This window comes from Carcharodon carcharias, chromosome 4, assembly GCF_017639515.1.
Source record: "Carcharodon carcharias isolate sCarCar2 chromosome 4, sCarCar2.pri, whole genome shotgun sequence".
NCBI lineage: Eukaryota > Metazoa > Chordata > Chondrichthyes > Lamniformes > Lamnidae > Carcharodon > Carcharodon carcharias.
The window spans coordinates 19,384,332-19,412,259 of record NC_054470.1 but is presented as its reverse complement, the minus strand read 5'-3'; the positions used below and the strand labels follow the sequence as shown (position 1 = coordinate 19,412,259).

The 27,928-nt window shown below is 41.9% G+C and overlaps 1 protein-coding gene across 8 annotated transcripts in view; it reads left to right on the top strand.

Annotated features, from left to right (window-relative positions):
• LOC121277150 (AN1-type zinc finger protein 5-like) overlaps positions 1-17,743 on the top strand; it is a 39,048-nt gene extending 21,305 nt beyond the window's left edge. For 7 of the 8 annotated variants that reach the window (XM_041186229.1, XM_041186233.1, XM_041186228.1 and 4 more), the window contains exons 5-6: positions 14,464-14,589; positions 15,867-17,743. In XM_041186229.1, the coding sequence (XP_041042163.1) occupies positions 14,464-14,589; positions 15,867-16,018 (278 nt within the window). In that variant the 3' untranslated portion in view covers positions 16,019-17,743. The remainder of the gene's footprint in view (positions 1-14,463; positions 14,590-15,866) is intronic. The other variant, XM_041186227.1, reaches the window with a different exon arrangement.
• The last annotated feature ends 10,185 nt before the right edge of the window (positions 17,744-27,928 follow it).

The window sequence follows — 27,928 nt, the reverse complement described above, 5'->3', positions numbered from 1 at the left end:
TGCTAGTAAACAGTTGGAATAAAAAGGTTATTGAGGTTGGCAGTCTGACTAGTAGGGCACCCCAAGATTCAGTCCTTGGGGTAGGGGATAACTATTCACAATCCAGCAATGATTTTGGATGTGGGGACCAAATATAATCCCATCTTTGCTGATGACACAACTTGGTGGAATGCAAGTTGAGGAGGCAAGAGGCTAAGGGGATTTAAACAAACTGGGCAAGAACATGACAGAGTTGACATACAATTCTTAGTACTCCGCAGGGCTGATGCAGGATGGATGTTCCCCTGGATGAGCATCTAGAACCAGGAGCCACAGTCTTACAATAAGAGGTGGGCCATTTAAGACTGAGATGAGGAATTTCTTCACTTCGATGATGGTCAATCTTTGGAATTCTCCACCCCAGAAAACTCTGGAGGCTCAGTCATTGTGTGTGTTCAAGACTGAGATTGATAGATTTCTCTAAAGTATCAAGGGACATGGGGGTGGTATGGGAAATGGTGAAGAGCAGGCTTGAGGGGCTGAATGGCCTCCTGTTTGCACTTGCTCAAACTGAGCTCCAGATAATTGTTTATCCTTTCTCTGAAGCCTGAGAAAATGGGCCTTTCACTAAGCACCTGGAAAGTTAACATCATCTTTCAACCTGTTCCCACAGCAGAGTACCTATTCCCCAACCCCATCAATTAAGATCAATAGCAAGATCCAGGAAAATGTGGAGCATTTTCTATATCTTGGAAGCCTCCTCTTGACAAAGACAGGCATATAGAAAGAAATTCCTGATTGCCTCCAATGTGCCATCTCAGCCTTGGGCTGACTGAAGTAGTAGCATTTGAGGACTAGGGTCTTGAAACAAAGACTTGAGGCCATGGTTTACTAGGCAAGTGATCCCCATGCTTCAGAAACTTGGACACTGTGCAGCAGGCACTTCAAAAGCAGCACAGAAGTATGGCCTGCGGTGACATTACAAGATCCTCCAAGTTTATGGTAAGAAAGGTGGTCCTACAGCAGTGTCCTGTCCCAAGCCAACATGTCCAGCATCAATGTTAATGACTGAACCACTTTTTCACTAGGCAGTACGTGTTGCTTGCATGCCTGAAACCAGCACTCTTTCTCGCCCCACCCCCAAACCCTACACACACACCAAAACTCAGTTATGGCAGGAGACTCCCGGGAGGGCATAAATACTGAGGACACCCCTCAACCGTTTCCAGTGAAGTGGCCAAGCATCCCCGACCAAAACCAGAGAAGGTTCATTCAGGAACACACGTGAAGACGACACTCTGGAGTGCACAAATGTCCCAGCACCACCTTTCCTGCATGTGTCAGCATCTGCAAGCGCCCAGTTACCATGTCCCTCATGAGATTTTTAGCATCTTTCCCTATTAATATCGGTCTAACTGGCCTACATATTCTCTATATCTCTCCCCCTCCCACTCCCTGATTAGCAGGGTTATATTTCCTAACTTTCAATCTATGGGAATTTCAAAGGTTACGGGGAGAAGGCGAGAGAATGGGATTGAGAAACTTATCAGCCATGATTGAATGGCGGAGCAGACTCGATGGGCCGATTGGCCTAATTTCTGCTCTTATGTCTTATGGTCTTATGGAATCATCCTAGACACTCAAATTCTGGAAAATCAAAACCAGTTTATCCACTATTGCTACAGTCACTTTTTAAAAAGAACCCAGGCTATGGTCCATCAGTTTAAAGGATTAAAGCCGGATTTTAGCCCCACTAATTTCTCCGATACAATTTACTTCAAGTTCTCATTCTCATTGGACTATTGGTTCCACCCTTTTTTTGTTTTGTCCTCTACTGTGGGGACTGATTATAAGATCTGCCATTTGTTATTTCCCATTATTTCACCTGTGCCTGCTTCTAAGTGACCCGTGTTTACTTTAGCTAACCTCCTTCCATGTTTCTGGAACCTCTTGCAGTCTACTTATATTTATTGCAAGTTAACCCTATTTCTCACTCATCAGCTTCTTAGTCATCCTTTACGATTTCTAAATTTCCCCCAATCATTTGCTACCCTTTTTGGTAACATTGTAAGCTCTACTTTCCTAATTTCTCTATACTTTTTAACTTCTAACTGAGCCACATTTTGACCACTTCTGTAGAATTTTTATTCCTCAGGATAGCGTTTATTCATTTAAGAATTGAAGTTTTTTTAAATTTGTTTGCCATTGCTTAATCTGAAAATCCCAATCTAGCATTTCCAATTTGCCCCTCATACTTATGTAATTGGCTTTGTTCGAATTGACCTTGCATCAATCAAGCTCTCATTCTTCTTCATCACTTTCCCCAGAAGGTCCTTTACTGTAAGATTAATAATTCTCATTACACAATATTAGATTTAAAATAGCCTGTTCCCTTGTTGGTTCCTTGACACTATTCTGAAAAATGTCTTTAATGCATTCCATAAACTTATTTGCCTCCATACTACACTTGACAATTCTATATGAAGATTAAAACCTCTCTGTTTGCATTACAGTTATTGCACGCTCCTCTAATTTCCTGATTTATGCTCTGTTCAAAACTGAGGGATGGGGTGCCTATAAACAAGTTCTCTTTTTTTCACCCCTCACCACTGTTTTCTGCCCCTTTATTATTCCTTATCTCTACTCATACTTTTTTCTGGGCTGATCCTTTACTCACTACTGTTTATCTTGCCTTTTTTATTAGAGCTTCCTACATATTGTATTTGCCTATTTTATTTCTAAAGGCCTAGCTTGGGATATTTAACTCACAACCTGTTACCCTGAAGCCACATCTCAGTAATGCTACTGGATGGAATCCATTTATTGCTTTGTTGCCAATGCTTTGTGTGTTCGGATATGGTGCCTTTAATTTTAATTTGTTACCATTTTCCCTGAGGTGACCTTGGTCACTATTACCTTTGTTAAACTCTGCGCCCTTTCTGATGTGCGCTATTGAATTCATTCAAGTTCTCGAGGGTAATTCAGAATGGGCAACAAATGCTGGCTTAACCAGTAACTCCCACATCCTGTGAAAGAATTTTTTTTTTATAAGTTGCTCCTCTGCTCTACAGCCTTGACTTTTTTCTTTAAGTTAATCCTTACCAGAACCCTCTCCCTTATGTGATTTTAGATAATGCAGTTAATTCTCACTGGCTGACTAATAGTGATTATTGCACCCAGCAGCCTGAGGCTGAACTGCAATTATTAAAACATAGCATAGTTAAACATATGATGGATCCTATGGCACAAATTTGAAATAGGACAATGCTGTGTGCTGCAATTTGTAAATCCATAACCAATGTTTCACTAAAATCAGAATTTGTGCAACCTTATTCAAGTTCATGGAATACATATTCCTGGCAAACATCTAGCCTAAACTACTTACCTGCTTCTTTAAACCCCTCCCTTTCTTAACATGTGGATTCCATTGTCAATAAAATTGCAACCATCTAGTCAACTTTCCTCCCCACCACCTCGTAAAGCCAAAGCTATCCTGATTACTGATTCTTGCTGCTTTAGCCTAGCCTGAACCCATGTTTCTCTTGCACTTCTCTTACTGCGCCCCTCCCCGCAATATGTCTACTTAAAGCTCATCCTGACCGTAACTTGTCTGCTTTCTTGGTCCTAATCCCTGAATACCCAACCAACAATATTATTGTTGTATTATTCATTGTCCTTGTTGTCTCCTCAGCCTTTTGATTATGGTAAAGCACCTTTATCATCCTAACCCCTCTACTGCATTATCTAGCTCTGGGACTGCTAAGTTAATTCCAATCTTAACCACCCAATCATAGATAATGTCTAGCAAATGATTTCTTTCCCTGCTCATTTAATGCTGCCATTAAAGGTTCCTGGCCCCTTCTACCTGCCATCCATTCCATATCTAATCTGTAGATGTGGATCAGGTTCCATAGGTGGAGCCAGAAAACAGCAACAACCATTTTTACATTAAGGTGTTATATAGACATCTAATGTCCCAAGGCACACCATAAGACCGTTACAAAGTAGAATTTGAGACTAAGTCTCTCAACGATATTGGAACAAATATTCAAAAGCTTGGTCAGAAGTAGGTGTTAAGTAGCAGTTTAGAGGAGGAAAGAGGGATTAGGCATGTGAAAGAAGGCGGGGGGTGGGGTGTGATTCCAGAGTTTAGGACTTTGATAGCTGAATCAGGAGCTCAAAAAAATTCCAGAACCAGAAGATTGCTGTTATCAGAGGGTTGTGAAGCTGATGAAGATTTTGGATGGGGCGGGACAAGGCTATGGAGCGAGTTTTAGAAATTTTAAAAATCAAAAGCATTGCTTAACCACGAGCCAATGTAGGTCAGCAAGTACAATGGTGGGTGAATGGGACTTGATGCAGTTAGGACATGTAGCATAATGGATAGAAAGCTGGGTACAAAAGAAATAGGGTTTAAGGGTAGCTATTCATTCTGCCCAGAGGTGGGATGTGGTGTTCCACAGGGATCAGTGCTGGAACCACTGTTTACAATCTGCTTTAATGATTTGGACCTGGGGATCAGAAGTAAATGCAAGCAGCATAGTAAATAAAGCTGATGAGCTGAAGGCAGAGGCACGTGGCGGCATGATATCATTGTTATAATGGAAACTTGGCTTGAGGAGGGGCAAAAATGGCAATTCAAATCCCTAGATGTAGTGTTTTCAGACAGGATAGGGAGGGGGATAAAAATGGTAGGGTGTAGTATTGTTGGTTAAAGAATCAATTACAGCTGAGGGGGGGGGTGGGGATAAGCATCAAATGATGCCATATGGGTTGAGTTCAGAAATAAAAAAAGGGGCTGCCACACTGCTAGGAGTGTACTATAGACCCCCAAATAGTGGAAGGGAGTTAGAAGAGCAAATATGTAGACACATTTCTGCATGCAACAACAATAGGGCAGTAATCATTGGCGACTTCAACTATCCTAATATCAGTTGGGATATGAACATTCTGAAGGGCAAGAGGGCACAAAATTCTTGAACTGCATTCGAGAACTTTTTTTTAAACCAGCACTTAATGAGCCCACTGGGAGGCGGTACAATTCTAGATTTGGTTTTGGGAAATGAATCTGAGCAAGTTGGTGAAGTAGCAATGGGGGATCATTTTGGAGGATAGTGACCATAATATAGTTAGATTTAGCATCATTATGAAAAAGGACAAAGAACAGGAGGATAAGTTCTAAATTGGGGGAAGACAAATTTTACAAAGCTGAGAGGTGAGCCAGTGAGTGTGGACTGGATACAGCTATTGGAAGGAACAGCTGTCAAGACATTGGGAATCATTCAAAAGTGAGATTCTATGGGCACAGTGTAGACATGTCCCCACAAAAAAAAGGGTGGCACTGCTAAATATTTTCTTTGGATGTGGGCGTTGCTGGCTAGGCCAGCATTTATTGTCCATCCCTAATTGCCCTTGTGCAGGGGGCATTGTAAGAGTCAGCCACATTGCTGTAGGTCTGGAGTCACATGCAGGTCAGACCAGGTAAGGATGGCAGATTTCCTTCCCTAAAGGACATTAGCAAACCAGATGGGTTTCGGCAATAATCAATAGTGGTTTCATGGTCATCATCAGACTTTTAATTCCAGATTTTTATTGAATTCAGATTTCACTATCTGTTGTGGTGGAATTCAAACCTGAGTCCCCAGAGCATTACTCTGGGTCTCTGGAATACCAGCCAAGTGACAATACCACTATGCCACTGCCTCTAGAGCCCCCTGGTTACCCAGAAGCATACAGGCCATACTAAAGCAAAAAAAGGGAGCTTGTGACAGTTACAAAAGACTTATGCTGTAGAAAACCAAGAGGAGTAGAGAAACTACAGAGGTGAAGGAAAAATGGAAATTAGGAAAGCAAAGAGGATATGAAAAAATATTGGCAGGTAAAATCAAACAAAACCCCGAGACATTGTACCAGTACATTTAAGAGCAAGTGAATAACTAAGGACAAGGTAGTGCCGATCGTGGATGTACATGGTAACTTGTGGGTTGATGCAGAAGATGTGGGCAGGGTTCTAGAGGAGTGTGAAATATTAAATAAGCATAGTGATAGAGGATGTACTGAGGGACTGGCATCCTTGAAGGTGGATAAATCACCAGAGCCGGGTGGATTGTATCCCAGGCTATTGAAGGAAGCCAGTGATCAAATAGCGGATGCTCTGAGGATCATTTTCTAATCCTCACTAGATACCTGGTTAGGTCCCAGAAGATTGGAGGTCTGCGAACATTGTACCATTTTTAGAAAAAGGATGCGAGGGATAGGCCAAAAAATTATAGACCAGTCAGACTAACTTCAGTGGTGGGCAACTTATTGGAAAAAAATTGAGACGCAGGATAAATTGTCACTTAGAAGGACATGGATTGATCAGGAATAGTCAGCATGGTTTTGTTAGGGGGAAGATTGTGTCTTACTAACTTAATAGAATTTTTTTGAGGAAGTAACGAGGAGAGTTGATGAGGATAGTGCAGTGGGTGTTGTCTATATGGATTTCAGTAAGGCATTTGACAATGTCCCACATGGTAGGCTGGTCAGGAAAGTGAGAGCTCAGCTCATGGAAAACAGGGCAAGGTGGCAAGTCAGATGTGAAATTGACTCAGTGACAGGGAGCAAAGTGCAATGGTTGATGGATGCTTTTGCGAATGGAAAACTGTTTCCAATGGTGTTCCACAGGGCTCAGTGTTGGGGCTGTGGCTGTTTGTTGTATATATTAATGATTTAGTCTTATGGGAGGCATGCATAGGAAATTTTCAGGTGAAACAAATTTGCCATTTGGTTGAAGAGGTTAGCTGTTGACTCCAGAATTATATCAATGGTTTGGATGAGTGGGTGAAAAAGTGGTGAATGGAATTCAATCTGGAAAAGTGAAAGTTAATGCATTTGGTGGGCAAACAAAGTAAGGGAATACTTAATGAATGGGAAGTTATTCAGAGGGGTTGAGGAAGTGAGAGACTTTGGAGTACATGTCCACAGGTCCTTGAAGGTGGCAGGATGGATGAACAAGGTAGCCAAAGCATATGGAATGCTTTCCTTTTATTGGGTGAGGTATTAACTACAAAAGCAGAGATGTAATGATGGAACAGTGTAAAGTGCTGGTTAGGCTACAGTTCTGGTGACCACATTACAGGAAGAATATAATTGCGCTGGAGAGAGTGCAGAGGAGATTTACAAGAATGTTGCTAAGACTTTGAGAAGAGATTGGATAGGCTAGGGTTGTTTTCCTTAGAACAGAGGAGGCTAAGGGGTGACCTAACTGAGGGGCCTGGATAGGGCAGACAAAAACTTGTTTCCCCTTGCTGAGGGGTCAATTACCAAGTGGCATCAACTTGAGGTGATTGGTAGAAGGATTAAAGGGGACGTGAGGAAAAACTTTTTTTATCCAGAGAATGGTGGGCATCTGGAATTCACTGCCGAAGTTGGTGGTTGAGGCGGAAACGCACAACTCATTTGAAAGATAACCTGTATCTGCACCTGAAGTGCTGTAACCTGCAAGGCTATGGACCAGGCGCTGGAAAGTGGGATTAAAATGAGCAGCTAGTTTCTTTTGTCTTTGCGCTGGCCAAAAAAAAAATGGGCCGAATGGCCTCTTTCTGTACCGTAACTTTTCTGATTAAGTACAATTTTGAAATTTGCAAATTCCAAGCTGGAATGTGTAGTTAAAGGAAGAATATGACATGATACTGGAGGATATTGATAAACTTTTAGAATGGACGTGAAATTGGCAAATTTTCAATATTTAAATATGAGTGGTAGAAGAATTAAGGCCACATACATTTTGGTGTCTGGTGTGGTAGAGCAAAGGTATCTAGGGGTACAAATCACTAAGTAGCATGTCGGGTTAATAAGACCAAGTAATAAACCAAACCAAGCACTGTAGGTCATTTCTGGAGTGATCGTATTGGAAAAAGGCAAATTGTATTAAACCTTGGCTAGACCACACTTGAAAGTACTGGGTTCAATTCAGGTCTCCATTTTATATAAAGAATATAGAGGCATTAAAATAATCAGGATTTGATAGGATAGCCATAAAGAAAATGTTTCTACTTGTGTATTTGTCAAAACTAGAGGTTGTTTAAACAAATCCCATAGGGAATATGAGAAACCTATTTACCCAAAGGATTGGTATGAATGTGAAATATGCTACCAGAAGTAGTTGGGGCAAATAGCATAGTTGCATTTGAGGAACCTAGATGAGTACAGGGTGAGGGAGAAAATAATAGATTATACTTAATTAGACGAAGGGTGGGAAGAGGCTAGTATGGTGTATAAACATTGGCATAGAAAAGAATGGTCTATTTCTGTGTTGTATATGGTACATAACTCAATGCTGTCCAGCTCTCCCATCAGTTTCTCGGTCAGACAATGCCCAATTAGCCAAACCTGGGTGAGTTGCAATTTCCTCCAGCCAAATGTGGTGAAGAACAAAGCACTTGCTTTTAGACCTGCCACAAACTCCCCATCCAATGTCTCAGATTGAAGCAGACTTTTTTCCGTTTTGGCATTCTGTTTTCACCAATGGGATCTGCCTCTTCTTTCTTAGGTCTGTCAAAGCTGATTTTGTTGTGAGATTTCCTGGCTATTTTCACACCCATTAAAATTTAGCTCATCTAAAGTTGCTGCTCATGTGCCAATGTGTACAAAGCTTAGCTTGCCTATTTTCAACTACCCCCATCCCGTTCAATTAAAAACAAAAATAAAAACGCAATGATTAAGATCCATCAGTGGCCTACTGGAGAACTTGAGCACTGTGTATTAGATTAAGAGACTGGGGTTGCAAAGAACGGTAAGCCTGAGGATTTGGAGAGTTTTAGAAACTAGCAATGGGTCACCAAAAAATTAAGGGAGCCAAGGATGGAACAAATAGAATGAGTAAACCACACAAGATTATAACAGATTGTAAAAGCTTTTACAAATATATAAAAACGAAAGTATCTAAAGTATTTACTAGTTTCTTAGAGGCAGAGACAGGAGAAAATATAACTGGGAATGAGACAATCTCAAACATTGAACAAATATGCCTGTCTTCACAGATGATATAAGTTACATAGCGGAAATAGAGGGTAACCAAGAGGCTATTAAAAATGAAGAACTTTGATAGCAGCAGCAAAGAACAAGAATTGAGGAACTTGAGGGACAAAAGGCTGGCCAACCCTCAGGACCTTATGACATACATCCTAGGGTTTAAAAGGTAGCTGAAAAGTGGGTGTTATGATTTTATAGAATTCCCTAGGTTCTAGACATGGCCCAGCAGATTGCAATTTAGCAAATATAAGTGCTATTCAAGAAAGGGCGAGAACTGGGAAGTACAGACAAGGTGGCCTGACAGCAATCGTCAGAAGTGTTGGAATCAATTAAGGAAGTCTTAATGCACTTAAAAATACATTGTTTCTTCAGACAAAGTCAGCATAGTTTTTTGAAAGAGAAATAATGTTTCTCAAATTTGTTTATTGCTGAAGAGATTTTTTGTTGAAGCCTTTTGTCTTGAACTCAGCAGGACAATTCGCAAGAAAATACTAATGCCTGGGGAAGCGATGGTGTAGTGGTATTGTCATTGGACTAGTAATCCAGAGACCCAGGGTAATGCTCTGGGGACCTGGGTTCAAATCCCACCATGATAGATGGTGGAATGCCAACCTATCAACATACTCTTAAACAGTATAAATGTATTGTTTCCCCTGACATTGGTATTTTCTTGTGAATTGTCCTGATGAGTGCAAGACTTTGTTTTTTGTCAAAGCTAATGCAGTCTCTTTTTCAGCAATACTCAAGTTCTGTAACAACAAATGCCTATTTTTGTTTATTAAGAATGCAACTAGTAGAGTAGATGAAGGGGAGTTGGTAGGGGAGTCAGTCGATGTAATACACCAAAAGGCATTGGTCAAACACACAGGTTAACATGCAAGATAATTGCTCATGGAATTGGTAGTAAGATATTAGCATGGGTGGAGGGTTGGTTAACAGACAGGAAACAGAGCATGGGGCATTTTCAAGATGATAGGCTATAGCTAGTGGAGTACCACAAGTGTCAATACTGGGACCTCAGCTATTTGCAATCTGTATTAATGACTTTGACAATGTAACAGAGTAATGTATCCAGATTTGCTGTCTATGCAAAGTTAAATGGGAATGCATGCTGTGAGGAGACGGGCATGTTAACTGTGTAGCCAACAAGGTGGTAGATGGGGTATCGTGGGGCAGCACGAGGAAAGTAGAATACTTTTAAGTTGTGAAACTTTTAATCGTGATGTTCAATCTTGATTTGCGTGTACCTGTGCAAGGGATGCAGCATGCTGATACCGGAAACAATTAGGAAGGAAAATGGCATGTTGGCTTTTATTGCATGATGGTTGGAGTACAATAAGGAAGTCTTACTACAATTGTGTAGGGCTTTGGTGAGACCACATCTTGAGTACTGAATGCAATTTTGGTCTCCGTAACTAAGGAGTTACTTGGTGGTGGTAAAGCAAAAATTTGCCAACCTAATTTGTGGGATGAGGGTTTTCCTATGATGTCTCCACCTCGTGGAGACTAACTTTTTAATAAGATTTGAACTTCCTGAAAGAATGACGTGGCCAGATTTTGCATTTTAAAACTTCTACTGTAACAAATGATTGAAAACCACTGTACTAAAATGATCTTTTTGTAGGCAACCTATACTTTAAACTACAGAGAGGAACATTTCCCATTTTCTGCTTATCACCTGTCACCCGTTCCACATAAAGTCCACATTTGCTTCCAGTGGGCTCCTGTATCCCCATTTCATCAAGTATTAATTTTGACTGACGTGATTCCAGGCGCTTTCCTCAGTTTTCGGAGAGTTTCTGAAATCCACCACCAGCAGTAAAGCCTGTTCCAAGGATTCTTCCCCTGGCCATGCCAGGTTGAATCGTTTGGAATCCTTGAATGGTTACAAGGTGTATATCTTCGACTAAAGACTGCCTCCTTCCCTTGCTGTTAGGCTGCTTGACTTTGTAAATTACTTTTTCTCAGCTGGCTACACAATTGCTGCTGTCTGTTTGGGCTATTCATTGATTTTTGCAGAAAACCTTACATGGCTTCCTCTTCCCCATGGCAGCATGAAACAAAGTAGCATTTCTACCTAAACAGAAGTTAATTAGGCACCCTTGATCCCACTCCTGAGGTGAATGGAAAGTTTACACCATTGTTTACAACCTGATACCAACAACACCTTTCTAAGACTTTGAGACACTTGGGTCTACTCATGATAAACTCGGACTGCTGCCATTGTCTCCACGTGCACATACTGTACACCGTCTTATGGACCTCAACGAGGTGGAGTAAATTGGGCCTATGTTCCAGAATTTAAATTAGGAAGTGATCTCATTGCCATACAAGAGGCTTGATAGGGTAGACACGAGATTTTTTCCCTAACGGGAATCTAGAGCATGGGGGACAGCTTTACAGGGTTTATTTAGAGCTGAGATGGGGTAAAATTTCTTTAGTCAGAAGTTTGAATCTTTTTAGTTCTCTATCTGAGAAGGCTGTGGATCTTCCATTTGAGTGTATTGAAGGTTGGGGGTGATTTTTGACCTGAGAATCAAAGGATGTAGGGAGCAGGTGGGAAAGTGGAGTTCAGGCAAAACATCCTCTATGACCATGTTGAATAGTGAACCAGACTGTTCTCTTTGCTGGCGTGAATTTGGCTCAGTCAGAGGTCTACAGCACAGAAAAAGGCCCTTTGGCCCATCGTGTCTGCGCTAGTCAAACAAGTACCTAGCTATTATCCCATTTTCCAGCACTAGGCCCGTAGCCTTGTATGCCATGGCATCGCAAGTGCACTTACAAATACTTAAATGTGGTGAGGGTTTCTACCTCTACCACCTTTTTCAGGCAGAGATTTCCAGATTCCTACCACCACCTGGGTGAAAAAATTTTTCCTCACATCCTCTCTAAAGTCCTACCCCTTAAATCAATGCCCCCTGGTTATTTTTCCCTCCACCATGGGGAAAAGTTCCTTCCTGTCTACCCTATCTATGACCCTCATAATTTTATACACCTCAATCATGTCCCCCCTCAATCTCCTCTGCTCCAGAGAAAATAACCCCAGTCTATCCAATCTCTCCTCACAACTAAAACTCTCCAGCCCAGGCAACATCCTGGTAAATCTCCTCTATGGTCTCTAGTGCAATCACATCCTTTGTACAATGCAGATTCCAGAACTGCACGCAACTAGCTGTGCCTAACCAGTGTTTTATACAGTGCCAGCATAACCTCCCTGCTCTTATATTCTATGCCTCGGCTAATAAAGGCAAGTATCCCATATGCCTTCTTAACCACCTTACTTACCTGTCCTTACACCTTAAGGGACCTATGGATGTGCACGCCAAGGTCCCTCTGATCCTAAGTACTTCCCAGGGGCCCTACCATTCATCATGTATTCCCATGCCTTGTTTGTCCTGCCCAAGTGCATCACCTCACACTTATCCGGATTAAGTTCCATTTCCCGCTGATCAATCCATCTGACCAGCCCATCTATATCCTCCTGTAATCTAAGGCTATCCTCCTCACTATTTAACCACCCCTCCAATGATCAACCCTCCTACATTCAAGTCTAAGTCGTTTATATATACCGCAAACAGCAAAGGACCCAACACTGATCCCCGTGGAACCCCACTGGACACAAGCATCCAGTCACAAAAACACCCCTTGACCATCACTCTCTGCTTCCTGCCATTCAGCCAGTTCTGGATCCAAATTGCCTTGGATCCAATGGGCTCTTACCTTCGTTATCAGTCTCCCATGTGGGACCTTATCAATAGCTTTGCTGAAGTCCAAGTATACTAGGTCAAATGCATTGCCCTCATGTACACACCTGGTCACTTCTTCACAAAATTCAATCAAATTGGTCAGACATGACCTCCCCTTAACAAAACCATGCTGACTATCCTTGATTAATCTCTGCCTCTCCAAGTGTAGATTAATTCTGTCCCTCAGAATTGCTTCCAATAGTTTCCCTGCCACTGAGGTTAGACTGACTGGTCTGTAGTTCCCTGGTTTATCCCTTCCTGAATAACGGTACCACTTTGGCTGTCCTCCAGTCCTCTGGCAGCTCTCCTGTGGCCAGAGAAGCATTGAAAATTATTGCCAGCACCCCTGCTATCTCCTCACTTGCCTCACTCAACAGCTTGGGATATATTTCATCCGGCCTGGAGATTTATCTACTTTTGAGCCTGCCAGACCACTTAGAACCTCCATTCTATGCTAATTTCTTTAATTAAATCACCTTCTGCCTGATTTCCATACCCACATCATCCCTCTCACTTGTAATCCCCGGCACAAAGTATTCATTTAGAACCCTACCACCTCTTCCGGCCCTACTCTTTCCCTTGTTATCCTCTTACTCTTAATGTATTTGTAAAATAATTCTGGATTTTCCTTTATTTTACCTGCCAATGCTTTTTCTTGCCCCCCCCCCCCCCCCCCCATCCCCCCTTTGCTCTCCTAATTTCCTTTTCAAGTCTTCTCCTCTGTTTCCCCCCCACTGCGCACGCACACACCCTATACCCCTCTAGGGCTTGCGCTGTTTTGAGCCCTCGGTATCTGCCATAAGCTGCCCTTTTTCTCTTTATCCGATCCTGTATATCCCTCAACATCCAGGGTTTCCTGGATTTGTTGGCCCCACCCTTTATCTTTACTGGAATATGTTGGCCCTGTACTCTCCCTATTTCCTTCTTGAATGAGTCCCATTTCTCTGTCGCAGATTTACTTAAAAGTAGCTGCTCCCCGTCCACTCTGGTCCCTGGATCCCTAGCATCTGAATTTTAAAAACTTCTTCCATGATCTTGTCCAGCCCCGTGACTCTCAGTGCCATGCTTTCAACCATCTAGGACAATGCTCTTGAGTTTCCTCCTCCTTTTACAACCCATATTGAAACCTGGCTAAATGGATGGCTTTTTGCTCATTTCCTTTGACTCCCTATCTTGTTCTCATGGAAGTGATTTTTTTTTTCTCCGTTGTTAGAACAAATTTCATTGAAATAGATCACTTATTTTTTGATACAAGTCCAGCATTTGTTGCCCATTTCTAATTGCCACTGAACCACTGCAGTCTGCATAATGTAGGTACATCCATATTGCTGTTAGATACTTTTCAACCTAACAACAAATGCAAGCTTTTTAAACAGACTCCTTTATGGAGTCGATCATAGTATCCTTTATTGGTTGGGCTGTATTGCTGACATTCTGCGCCTTAAGTGTTACAATGAAATGGAAAATGCTTCTTAGCAACATGACTGCAGCATAAATATCATGAGTGCTTGAAATCTTTCTGATCTTTACAATGCTTCATTGCATTAAACACTGAAAATAATAAATACACAAATTTACTTGAATATTTATGGTTTAGTATTTGCAGAATTGTAAATCAGGATATAATTTACATTAGACTATAGCATGAATTGCAATTATTTGGTATAAATGTCTATAACTGCAGAATTTATGCAATTTAAATTATCTACTTGTGTTGATACAGTTATAGCGCAGCCATCTGCATTAGCTGCACCAGCTAGTACACCAGAGTGTGAAGAGAAGTCTCCAGAGGTACCCCGACCAAAGAAGAACAGATGTTTTCAATGCAGGAAAAAAGTTGGTCTTACAGGTGAGACTGATTAGTGTAACAAAAAATGCATGTGTAATCCTCTGTCAAAGTAGGAAATTTGGTGATTTAAGGGCTAAATTGGTGACTGCTGGGGCCTTTAATTTAGGGTTAAATTATAGTTCCAACAAACTAGTTGGTGTGTTCTTTCCAGCCGGTTTTGCCTTTAGATTTGCCAAGAAATGTTTTCCACTTGATTACTGTTTTTTACCATTCTATAAATAAAGAAGTTTTAAGTAAAGATGGAATTTTTATTTTTGTCTTTGACTTCACGTTTTTTGCCATTGGAATCTGTACACCTGTGAGGGTAATTTGTTTTCATTTGGTCAAACTTAACTGCAGTTTTTGTGGGTGGGGTCATGGTTTGGGAAGGAGAAAGACATTTCTCCAGATTCCACTAGCCAACCAATCCGCTCTCTTCTCGTACAGTATAAATTGTTTTCCCCTTGTATTGGTATTCTTGAAGTGCCCTGATGAGTGCAAGACAAAGTTTTGTCTCTTTTTTGGCAATACCCATCTCAAAGCAGAACAACTGACCTAATCAATTGTTGTCAAATTGTCCAACCATAACTTATGCCAGCTGGAATATCCTGGAGGACAAGGACAACCTATAGTTCCTTTTGTCCATAATGAACCACACCTTGTGACCCTCTTGCCTACTGCTGCTATCGCCACCACTTGATAAACCCAACAGAACTGCTTTACCTGACTTCCCACTAGTTCAGTGTCCATCCATTTCCAGCCCCTGCACCCCGCTAAATATCTTGGGACTTTTTTTTTACGGCTATAGGTTTTTCCCCTCAGACTGGGAAGGTTCCAGTTCTGGTTCCTACTATCACCCAGCTGGAGATCTTCCAATTGTCATTTCCCTTATGGATGTGGTAATGGATTTGCCTGTAATTCCAAACAGTTTACCAGTATGGGCATAGGTGAAAAGGTGGGCCATGTTGAATTATCTTGTCTTTCATACGGTACTATTAAAATTTATGTACAAATGATAACCATTTATGTTGAAATATCGCCATAGGCAAGAGGGTTGTGGATGCCCAAGTGGCTTTTAGATATAAAGATAAATTGGAAGGGGAAACTTGATAGATGGAATGCTAAATATTTCATTATATAGGCCACTAACTCTTGAGAGTTAGAGACTCAGCTACTATGAATGAAGTTGAGCTTGATGTGACTGCACTAATGGCAATAGGTTTTTTTTTAAAAGCAACTCTTACAAGATGCGTTTATAGGCTACTTCGTGTGCAAAATAAAGATTTTCTTTTCTATAGCAGGTTTTGACTGTCGATGTGGGAACTTGTTTTGCGGACTTCATCGTTACTCAGATAAACACAATTGCCCTTATGATTACAAGGCGGAAGCAGCAATGAAGATCAGGAAAGAGAACCCTATTATTGTGGCTGAGAAAATTCAGAGGATTTAAACAGGCAATTGAAGAGGACAGTAACTATCAAAGACTGCATTTATTTCTTTATCCCCCTGATCTATTTTAGGATCCTTCATAGAGCAGATGCATGGGCTGTTTTTAATCCTTGTCTGTTCTCCAATTGTGCTTTAACCCTAGTTTCTTCTAATTGTAAGGTGGCTGGACATTACTAGATGCAATTGAGCACACAGTATTAATCACGACAAGTGAAACCATTGACCTACAAAATGAATGGAATGAGCTGGTTAAACAGTGATTGTTCGCAGTGGTTGATCTGCCAAGCTAGCTTGAGACAACACGTTGTAGTGCTTTTAATTGAGTAAAATGACCAACCAAAAACTTATTTGAAAACCTGAATATGTTTCTAGTGCCTAAGCAGACTTCAGTCTTTGGACTTCTTCTCGTATAGCCTATAGAATCAAAAAGATCTAACAAAATAATAGAGCATATCTTTGAATAAACAGGATTTTAAGGTAGGTAGCTGATTTTGTGAAGATTCTGGGAGCTGCCTCCACTTAGGCATACTTTGATCAAGTTTTGTAGGTTAATGACTTTCATGCCGGGGTTATTCAGGGAAAACTTGTGCAAAGAGGGAAGGCTTCCAAAGTAGTAGTTAACTTGATTTGTTCAATATTTAATTAGAAAGCAATTTTCCTTGCCTCTACTGGAACACAGTCAGCCTGTAATGTGTTCAGAAAGCATTTAACTGTGGCAGTCTGAATAATGCAGAACGTTGTAGAGGCCAATGAATCTGAGCCTCTTTTACATTTCATAGAACAGTTAAGTCTGCCTTCATTTATCAAAGCATATGTACATTAACTTTGTGTAGCTCTATGATAAATGCAGGCTATGTTTACAAAAGTTGCACATGCTTTTTAACAGAGGTGTTAATGAATTAAATCTCACAAACTGTGTCCAGGCAACTAATTTAATGTCCCAGTTATACTGCATGTTGGTGTGTCTAACTTGTGCTACATGGTTTCCAAATGTGCAATAGAATGCCAAATTTCAGAAATTGGTGGCCTTGTAACACAAAGGAGAACCCGGAAGAGATGGCCTTGCATGGCTGATATGACCGCATGTGGCGCCCAGTCATTTTTCTTGACCTTATTGGTCTACTAAACTGACGTGTCCTGATGTTCAAGCAGCTGAGGTGACTCAATTACATGTGCCACCTTGCTCTGACACAATGGATTATGAGCAGGCTGTATATTTCTGTCTTCTGGTAGCACACCCCCATCTTCACCAGTCCCAACTTTACTATACCACAGTGCATTATAACTGGGCTATATATTCTACAGTGATAGAAGTGTAGCATTGGCTTATTGCATGGACTGCACATCCCCAGCAGTGTAAAATGTTGAACTGTAGCAATGACAGTATACTTAACTGAAGCTATTGTACTTTTTAAATCTGTTATTGGAAGACTTGTGATGTATGAAATAGTTGCATTTTTAATCCAGTACAGTTTAGACATGTAGCGTGATCAGAATCTTAACAATTTTATCTAAGCTGTGATTTTGATTACTGTTCATTCTTGCAATAACTGCATATTTAACAGTACACGGGAGCTTATTTTTTGTTGACAGACTACAGTATGCCTTTTTAATTTTTAATCTTGGGTATGTAATTTGTACAGAAGTATTTATATTTATGTAATGCATATAATCATGCTAGTCAGCATTTATGCGAAATTGGGTGTAAATAAATATGTACAGAATAGCTTCATTGCACACTTGTATTTTGTTTTTCTCCCACTTTCTGAATAAGGAATTGCACATGTAACTATACCTGTTTTTCTCTTCTAGACACAATTTCAGCAGCGCTCATAATTTTACACTGACAGGAGCATTCCCACAGGGAGCAATGTGTTGATTTGGAAAATTTCAGGATATGTGATATACAAATGGAGGTCTTAAGTCTTGCTGTTTTTTTTTCCCCCATTTCCCAGCTGGTTAGAACACAAGCCACACTAAACTCTTGTGTTGCCACCAGTGTAGCACTGGTATGTGGCACCAGTGTGTTCAGTAGCATCAACCAAAATAAGAAGCACAATTTTGTAAGGAGCATATTAAACAGAAGTCAAGTGTGTAGTGGCATTTAGAAAGCAGTCAACTTAAAATGGACCCTGTGAACCATGAGCAAAGCAGTGTGAGTGATCTCATTTTTAATTGTTACATGATTTGAAATTCTCAATTTGGCTAGAATGGAATTTTCTTTTGGAGATTGCAGTGCACCTAAAAGCAGATTGATTGATTAATGCATAAAATGATGGAAGGGAAGATCAGAAACATTTGTATAGGATTTGAGGTTGCATGAATGTCTTCAAAAATGAGCTGATTTCCTTTTTGAATATAAGGCAATTAGTGATTCTTGACTGCAGATGGTTATTCTTGTGCTGTGCAGTAGTCCTTTGGCCATCACAACATCTTGCTTTTTATGGAGTGCCTTTAATATAGGCTGCCAAGAAATTATATTTCTGAAGTGTTTGGGACATTTTCTCAAGACAATAGTGATCAACTCTCAACATTCTGGCATGGCGGTCTCTGCTGCATTTGACTTGTTTGCAATGGGCAACAATAGCTTTTGAGCTCCTCCTACTATGGGTTTGATATCCAGCTGTTCCATGACAGGCAGATTTTCAATGGTGCCTAGAGCTTCCTCAGTGACTCTGTTCTCCCTAGGTTACAACTCCAGGCAGTGTTCCAGCTATCTCTCCAACTGTTTATTACATTGGGTGATGGCCTCCCCTGTTTTCAATGGAGCTATTTTCTTTACTGATGAATCTGTTGCCTTTTGATCCCATCATAATGCCCTTGGCATTCCCTGTGTCGATTATTCTGCCCAAGTTGTAACCAGTAGTTATTGATGCACCACCTAGTAGTCTGGACTTTGAGCAGCTCTTAATGCTTTGATGTTCTCACTCAGATCTCTTACAATTAATGAAATCTGATTGCTTGGTTTCAATGACAGGTTCCATTGCAGTGATGTTGACCTTGAACCAGTCAGAATTTTTCTGCTCTTACTTCCTTTGTTTGTGGTATTGTAGATGTTGTCTTGAAGTGTGTTCCATTTCTCTTCTGTACGTTCTGGGAATGCTGGAGAGCACCTGTTCAATCAAGTAGAGGAACTGTTGATCATTATCTGGGTAGGCAGTATGGCTTATGTTAATGTCAGAACAGCATTTCTGCTTTGAATGAAAAATCAAGGATTGCATCCTGATACTGGCGTACACTGGGGACTGATCTATATCCCAGTAGGTGCTGTGGTAGCTGCATGTGTTGAGAATGCTGTTCAGAAAGTCACATCTGGTGATCAGGTCTAGCTGGTGCCAATGTCCTCATCTTAGATGTCTCCAGGAGAGCGGGTGGCATGGTTTGCTCTGAAAGATGTTAGTTTCACACAGTTTGTGGTAGCAGCAAAGCTCAAGTAGTGCTTATCCATTCTAATTCACCTTTCCCAGGCCTTATGAGGCATGCCTCATGGTCTTTGTCCACTCTTGTACAGTTGTCAAGCACCCCATACAACTGGTTTTTCACCTATGTAGCAGAGCACAGCATTGGAGCATAGATACTCATGAAGTTAACTGGCCCTTTTTTGGATTGCGAGGCAGATGAAGAAAGCTTTTTTTTTTCTGAGCCCTTTTTCTATTTGGGGGTGGTGGGGGTAGGAGTTCATCATTGAGTAGCAGCAACTTCCTTAGTGAAGCCAAGACCCTCCTTACACACACTTCCTCTGAGCTCACCCTGCCAGATGAATGTGTAATGTTTGTTTCCTTTTAGCAATCCACTCTTAGGCTGAGCATTGGCATAACTCACTATCAAGTTCCATGTCAAACACAGCCACCTTGCATGTGTTATTGACCAGCTGCAAGTTACATCAATCCTATGCAGTCCTGACGTTCCAGCTTGGCATCTTTGTTTCCCTGCTGCAAAGGAATTTGTCCACTTGTTGAGCAGAGACTAAGCTCCAAGCAGCCTTTGAAGCAAGTGGATTATGACAAATCAACACCTTGCTGGTCGGGGACAGCCTGACTTGAGGCGGGTGATGGCTGACCAATGGAACATGATGACCCTTCCCAATGTCGGAGGTGGCCGGTTCTTCACGCAAATCGAGCTGGGCTCAATCACTCAACTACTGTCTCCCATGTTGTGTTAAGTTGACACTTTGCAGCAAAACTGGAGTATCTTCTCCAGGATGCAATCCTGGGCAAAAATTTAAGGACACCATGGCCTGCACAAAGCTCAGTCCCATCCCTGCATTCCTTTGAACTCAACTGGGGAGGTAAAGTGTTATGTTTGGTACCAGCTTGGTTACAGGAGTTATCGGAAAGATTATGTATGTGGACATCAATCCACCTTTGGGCTCTACTCCAGATTAGTTTGTGTTTACTTGCTTAGCCTTCAACTCTCCTGAGGTGTCCACAAGGCAGTGGAACTATTTGTCCATAGCTGGGAGTTTGGTTCATGAGTGCTGAGACTTAATCACATGCCAGTGAGCTTGCGCACTACACCTGGTAGTCAAACCTTCCAGTTTCTCCTGAAGCTGTAGCCTGAGGCGATGAAGGGTCAGTTTCATGTGTCACCACAAGGGGGCTTGAGAAGACTGGCAGATTAAGAGACTGTACTGATAGGGAGAAATCTGTACATTTGGCTCTCCCATTTGCATTGCTGTTAACTAGCTTCCTGCTTGTGTGGTAGTTTGTTACTCATTTTCAACCTAGGTGTAGGTTGAAAATGAGTAGCAAACTAGCACGCAAGCAGGAAGCATGCTAACTCCAATGCTAGATGCATCACATTGACCTGTTTAATACACTCATGTATAACTGTGGTATTGATGCTAAGCAAAAGGACATAGAGGGAACCAGGAGTTGAAGTTTAGGCAAGGAGTGCCACAGCTTGGAACCTCCTGACGTAGCTGCTAATGGGGCAAAATGAGTGGGGTATGTACAAGAGGCCAGAGTTGGGAGTATAATGTTCTTGATGGAGGGGCGAATGGGGGAAAGGGCCATGAATGGATTTTAACAACTTGTACAAGTATATTTTAAACATGAGGTCCAGGAGTTTTTGAAAACAAACATTTGATGCTAAGCCACGAGAGAAATTAGCACAGATAATTAAAAACTTGATTTTAAAATAAGTTTTAATTGCTTTTAAAGGAGGCAAGAGCTGAAGGCATAGCTCCCAATGCTGAAGTGATTTAAGAGATTGTTCAAGGGGCTAGAAGAACAAGTATGAGGATTGCTGGGGTGGAGGAGGTTGGAGATGAGGAATAGCAAGGCCACGGGGAGGATTTGAAATCCAGAATGAGAATTTTAGTAATTTGAGTAATCACTGATAAATGAATCACTTGCATTGCTTAGTCACACTACCCTTCATGCATGTAAGTCATCATATCACTGTCATAAGTTTGCTCCTTTTAGTTGCTGGAGACTAGTAACCCCAGTCTGAGATTAGCAAACCTTCTCTTGCGTGGTCAGTCTTTTTTCCCCCCTGGAGCTAGCTGGAATATTTAATGTTACATGTTTTTTCACCCTATTTTCCAACAATTCTTCTCTCCCCAACACCACCCCCCCCCCCAAAAAAAAAACAAATTTATCTATTTGAGGACTAAGCCATAGGCCTGCCAATAAAACTAATTACAGTTCCTCTGCTTTCACAATTCACTTTTTGGGAATGTGTTTCTCAGCACCCATATCCCCTTCTCATGAATAGGACCATCCTCCCCTAGTTGACTTTCATTGTCTCATTTTAATTGGTTTGAGTTACCATATTCCTGAACTGGGTTTTAGTATGTGCCTCCAATTAATAGATTAGCTTCATTTTTGTCTCATTCAAGCAGGACGTAGCTATAAAGAGTATTGCAAACTCCTTTTCAAATTCTTTGTGGGTGAAAAATTTATAATGTCAAACAACCTATTTCAATACTGCAGATGCTAGAACTGAAATAAGAACAAAATGCTGTACAATCAGCAGTTGAAGCAGCATCTTAGAAAAAATAACTAACAGTCATTGACCTGAAATAATTGAAATATTCTCTCCCTTCTCTCTCTCCTGGGCTCTTGCCTGCTGACTTTTCATTTCATTGTATTCCAAGAGTTTTCATAACATCTCGTTATAACTACACGATGATCCTGCCATTGGTTGTTATTTTCTAATTCGATGCTTTACTGAGATGGTAGCAATGAGGACTTTGTTCATACAAAGCTGGTATACACAATGGGTAGTTCCAAAATCACCCTGTTGGCATCATTTCTACAAAATTGCTTTAGTGACAAGAACCTGAAATACTCTAGAAGTCAAACCACTCTGATCATGCATCAAAATGGATGACTCAAATCTCGATGGTTAATAAAAAAAAAACCTGTATGGTCTACTCTTAAAAGTATGCAGCCTATTTTGGGTGAAAATAGGAGCCCGATTTTGTTTTTTCAGGTCAGCAACACCTCCTCCCCCCCCCCCCCCCACCCCTGACTTTCTTGGACAAACTGATTTAAGATTATGTAGAGAAGCCCTAATTGATATGGAGGTGGGTTCCCTGTCAGCTTTGAACCACCTCCACTAGTTCTGAAGAAGGGAGACACTCAAGGGGAGCCAGAGGCTAGCAGGTGGATAAAGTCAGTCCCTCACTTCAGGATCTCAATCTCAGTACAGGAGAGGCCCTTTGGCCCATCGAGACTGCACCGACACATGAGAAACACCTGACCTACCTACCTAATCCCATTTACCAGCACTTGGCCCATAGCCTTGAATGTTATGATGTGCCAAGTGCTCATCTAGGTACTTTTTAAAGGATGTGAGGCAACCTGCCTCCTCCACCCTCCCAGGCAGCGCATTCCAGACCGTCATCACCCCCTGGGCAAAAAAGTTTTTCCTCATACCCCACCAGCCACCCCCCCCCACCCCCAAACCTCCTGCCCCTCACCTTGAACTTATGCTTCCTCGTGACTGACCCTTCAACTAAGGGGAACAGCTGCTCCCTATCCACCCCCCTCAATCTTGTACACCTCGGTCAGGTTGCCCCTCAGTCTTCTCTGCTCCAACAAAAACAAACCAAGTCTATCCAACCTCTCTTCATAACTGAAATGTTTTATCCCAGGCAACACCTGGTGAATCTCCTCTGCACCCCCTCCAGGGCAATCATATCCTTCCTATAATGTGGCGACCAGAACTGCACACAGTACTCCAGCGATGGCCTCACCAAGGTTCTATACAACTCCAACATGACCTCCCTACTTTTGTAATCTATGCTTCGATTGATAAAGGCAAGTGTCCCATATGCCTTTTTCACCACCCCACTAACATGCCCCTCTGCCTTCAGAGATCCATGGACACACATGCCAAGGTCTTTGTTCTTCAGAACTTCTTAGTGTCATGCTGTTCATTGAATACTTCCTTGTCAAATTATTCCTTCCAAAGTGTATTACCTCACACTTTTCAGAGTTAAATTCCATCTGCCACTTTTCTGCCCATTTTATCATCCTGTCTATATCTTTCTGTAGCCCAAGACACTCAACCTCACTTAACCACCTGACCAATCTTTGTGTCATCCGCAATCTTACTAACCCTACCCTCCACATAGTCATCTATGTCAATTATATAAATGACGAATAATAGGGGACCCAGCACAGGTCCCTGTGTTATGCCACTGGATACTGACCTCCAGTCACTAAAGCATCCTTCTGTCATCACCCTTTGTCCTACAGCTAAGCCAATTTTGAATCCACCTTATCAAATTACCCTGTATTCCATGTGCATTTGCCTTCTTTATAAGTCTCCCATGTGGGACCTTGTAAAAGGCTTTGCTGAAATCCATATAAACTACATCAACTGCACTACCGTCATCTACACACCTGGTCACCTCAAAAAATTCAATCAAATTTGTTAGGCATAATCTCTCTCTGACAAAGCTGTGCTGACTATCCCTGATTAAACCTTGCCTCTCCACTTCTTTGCTGACCTGGATCTAATGCTGGAGGCTGTGAGGGAGAAAAGGGAGGTCCTCTTCACAAAGGGTAGAAGAACAAGGCCACCTCGTATAGCAGGGTCACCTCTCTTTGGTGTAATCCCACTCCATTTCCTGCTCTTCCTCCTTCTGAGTTGTCTCCTTGCAGGGCCTTGCCATCCTCAAGAGCCATACTGCTCTCTGAGGGCCATGTTATGGAGAGCAAATTGGGCCACCACAATAACTTGTGACCCTTGTAGGGGGTATTGGAGGACACTGCACACAACAGGTTCAGACACCAGAATCACATCTTCGAAAGGCCAATGGTTTTCCCAGGTGGTATTGGACGTATCACCTCTCTGGAAATCCTATTGAGGGGTAATTGCCAACTCTCTGAGCAACCTATGGACCTTCAGAGTTGGAATAAAGATCTGAGGCAGCCTAGACTGGCAGAGGATGAAAGAGCTGTCAGCTGCCAATAAAACAAGTGGCCAAATGGAGGAAACGGTTGCAAACCAGCTGAATGTTGAGGGAGTGGCAGCCTTTCCTGCTGATAGACCTCGCTGGTCAGCCAGTCACTGTCTGCTCTGAAGGCCACATGGGTGCAATCGGTGATGTCTTTCACTTGTTGGAATCGAGCAATGGCAACAAAATCCAATGCCTTCTGTCCCTGAGGCCATGCCTGTTGTAAAATAAATGTACTGTCCATCTATGGCAAAAGTGTCAGCAGTGAGATGCAGTGGTGTGCAGCTGCTTTTGAAATGCCAATAAGTTCTGCAGCTGATCCTTGCAAGAAGCGAGCAGCGAGGAATTTCAAAGCCACAGCGACTTTGACAGCCACTGGAAAGGTATGGAGACCAATGCTGCAAGGTACGAGATCCTCATCCACAAGTGCTCAGATGTCTGACTATCTGCCTGAAGATTGCAGTCTCCTGCAGCATTGGTTCTTGGTCATCTCCGGTCAGCTCCGTCTTCAGTGGTAGATCCTCAGATGATTTTGCCTCCTATACCTTCCTCCTCCTCTCCCATGCCCTCCTGTTGCCGCTCTTGCAGAGGGTATTACCCCCTCACTGCCAGGAGGCCCAAAAACTGACTGTTGTCCCTTCCATTGCCAGATCAAGATTTCCTTCTGAGCAGGTGGCTGCCCAGTTGTGATTGGCAGCCTTGCCCATTGTACAGGGCCAAGTGCCACATCCTCCTTTGCTAGATTGATGCCCTGGGGCATCTCCTCACTCTTGATCCACCTTCCTTCAGCTGATCCATCTCTGATGGCGTGCATAACCCTTGCATCTTTTTTAAATTTTTAACTTTAATCTTGATGAGTTCTTAACGAACTTTTAAGCAGCTTTAACTGGCCTCAATTGGGAGAGAGTGGATTCCTGTCCCAACTTCCCCCCCGAACCCTGGGGATTTTTTAGCTGGTACTGAAATCAGCATCTGGAGACTGACATGCTGACCTATGCCTATATTTTTGGCTCCATCCCCAGCCTCCATTCCTTCAGCCCCTTCCTTTTTATCATTCATTCATGGGATGTGGGTGCTGCTGTCTGGGCCAGTATTTATTGCCCATCCCTAGTTGCCCTTGAGAAGGTGATGGTGAGCTGCCTTCTTGAACTGCAGTAGTCCATGTGGTGTAGGTACACCCACAGTGCTGTTAGGAAGGGAGTTCCAGGATTTTGACCCTTGTCTCTGATACATCTAACTTCCTCACAATATATATACCAAGACTTATCTAATTTCTACAAAATACTGGTTCAGAAGAAGTCCTGTTGGACTCGGAACATTAATTCTGTTTCTCTCTCCACGGATGCTGACTGAGCTGCTGAGTTTTTCAGCATTTTCCGTTATTTCAGATTTCCAGCGTTTGCAGTGTTTTGTTTTTATTGCACAAAATGCTATTGTTTTAAAGGAAATATTCCACAACTTATGTGCATCTTAGCCAGTTAAATTGGAAGAGATTAGCTGATAGTTGATGCACATAAGTATCTCATAAGTTTTCATTACAGGGTTAGACACTGAGGGAAAATGCTGCAGGATTTCTTTTAATGCTGGTGTTTTCTCTGAAGTTTCAGAATTTTAGGCTAGCTACTTAATTCAAGTATCCACTTGAATACTTGTGTCCCAATTTGTTTATTTTATTATGTATACAATCGTTTTTTGTAAAATTCCCTTCTCACTATAGATTATTCCAAGAGGCTATCCAAGTTTCTCTTATGGTCTATGAGTCTTGAGTGTTACAATCCTCATGGAGAAACCTTAAACCAAAATAACCAGATTTACCAAATGACCCCTCCAATGAAAGAATTACCAACAAGATTTCACTTTTTATACCTTTTACTTTAACACAAATCAGAATCAACGTAAATTAAACATGAATTAAAAGGCAAATGATACTCATAGACATTTACAGCGCAGAAGGAGGCCATTCGGCCCATCATGTCTGTGCCGTTCAACAAAGATCTGACTACGCTAATCCCATTTTCCAGTGCTTGGCCCATAGCCCTGGAGGCTATGGCAACGCAAGTGAATATCTAAATACTTCTTAAATGTTACAAGAGTTTCTGATTCAACCATCCTTTCAGGCAGGGAATTCCAGACTCCTACCACCTTCTGCGTGAAAAATTTCTTTTCAACTCCCCTCTTAGATTTAAGGTAAGAGGTAGAAAGCTATGTCCCCTGGTTATTGACCCCTCAACTAATGGAAAAAGTGCCTTCCTAGCCACCCTATCTATGCCCCTCAATCTTATACACCTCTATCAGGTCCCCTCTCAACCTTTGCTGCTCCAAGGAAAACAACCCCAACTTATTCAATCTTTCCTCACAGCTCAGACCCTCCAGTCTAGGCAGCATCCTGGTAAATCTCCTCTGCACCCTCTCCAGTACAATCACATCCTTCCTATAATGTAGTGACCAGAACTGCATGCAGTACTCTAATTGTGGCCTAACCAGCATTTTATACAGTTCCAGCATAACCTCCCTGCTCCTGCCTATATTAGCCAAGGCATAGAATACAAGTATCCCATATGCCTTCTTAACCCCCTTATCTACCAGCCCTGCTACCTTCAGGGATCTGTGAATATGCACACCAAGGTCCCTTTGATCATCAGTACTTTCCAGGGTCCTACCATTCATAATCTAATCCCTTGCCTTGTTAGCCCTCCCCAAGTGTATTACCTCACACTTTTCTGGGTTGAATTCCATTTGCCATTGCTCTGCCTATCTGACCAATGCATTGATATTCTCCTGCAGTTTACAGCCAACCTCTTCACTATTTATCACCTTACCAATTTTCATGTCATCTGCAAACTTCTTGATCATACCTTCTACATTTAAGTCCAAATTATTTATGCACACCACAAACAGCAAGGGCCCCAGCATCGATCCCTGCAGAACCCCACTGGAAACAGACTTCCAGTCACAGAAACATCCCTCTACCATCACCCCCTGCCTCCTACCTCTCAGCCAATTTTGGATTCAATGTACCACTTTGCCTTGTATCCCATGGGCTCTTACTTTTTTGACCAGCCTGCCATGAGGGACCTTATCAAAAGCCTTGCTAAAGTCCATGTAGACCACATCAAATGCATAACCCTCATCAACACTACTGGTTACCTCCTCAAAAAATTTGATCAAATTAAGGTTTGTAGAGGTCAATGTTGGGACCCTTGCTGTTCCTGATATATATTAATGACCTAGACCTTTGCATACAGGGGACAATTTCAAAATTTGCAGATGGTACAAAACTTGGAAGCATTGTGAACTGTGAGGATAATGTAGAACTTCAAAAGGACATAGGCAAGTTGGTGGAGTGGGCGGATAAGTGGCAGAAGAAGTTCAATGTGGAGAAATGCAAAGTGATTCATTTTGGTAGGAAGAAAATGTATAGACAATATAAAATAAAGGGTATAACTCTAAAAGGCGTGCAGAGGGACCTGGGTGTATATGTGCATAAATCATTGAAGG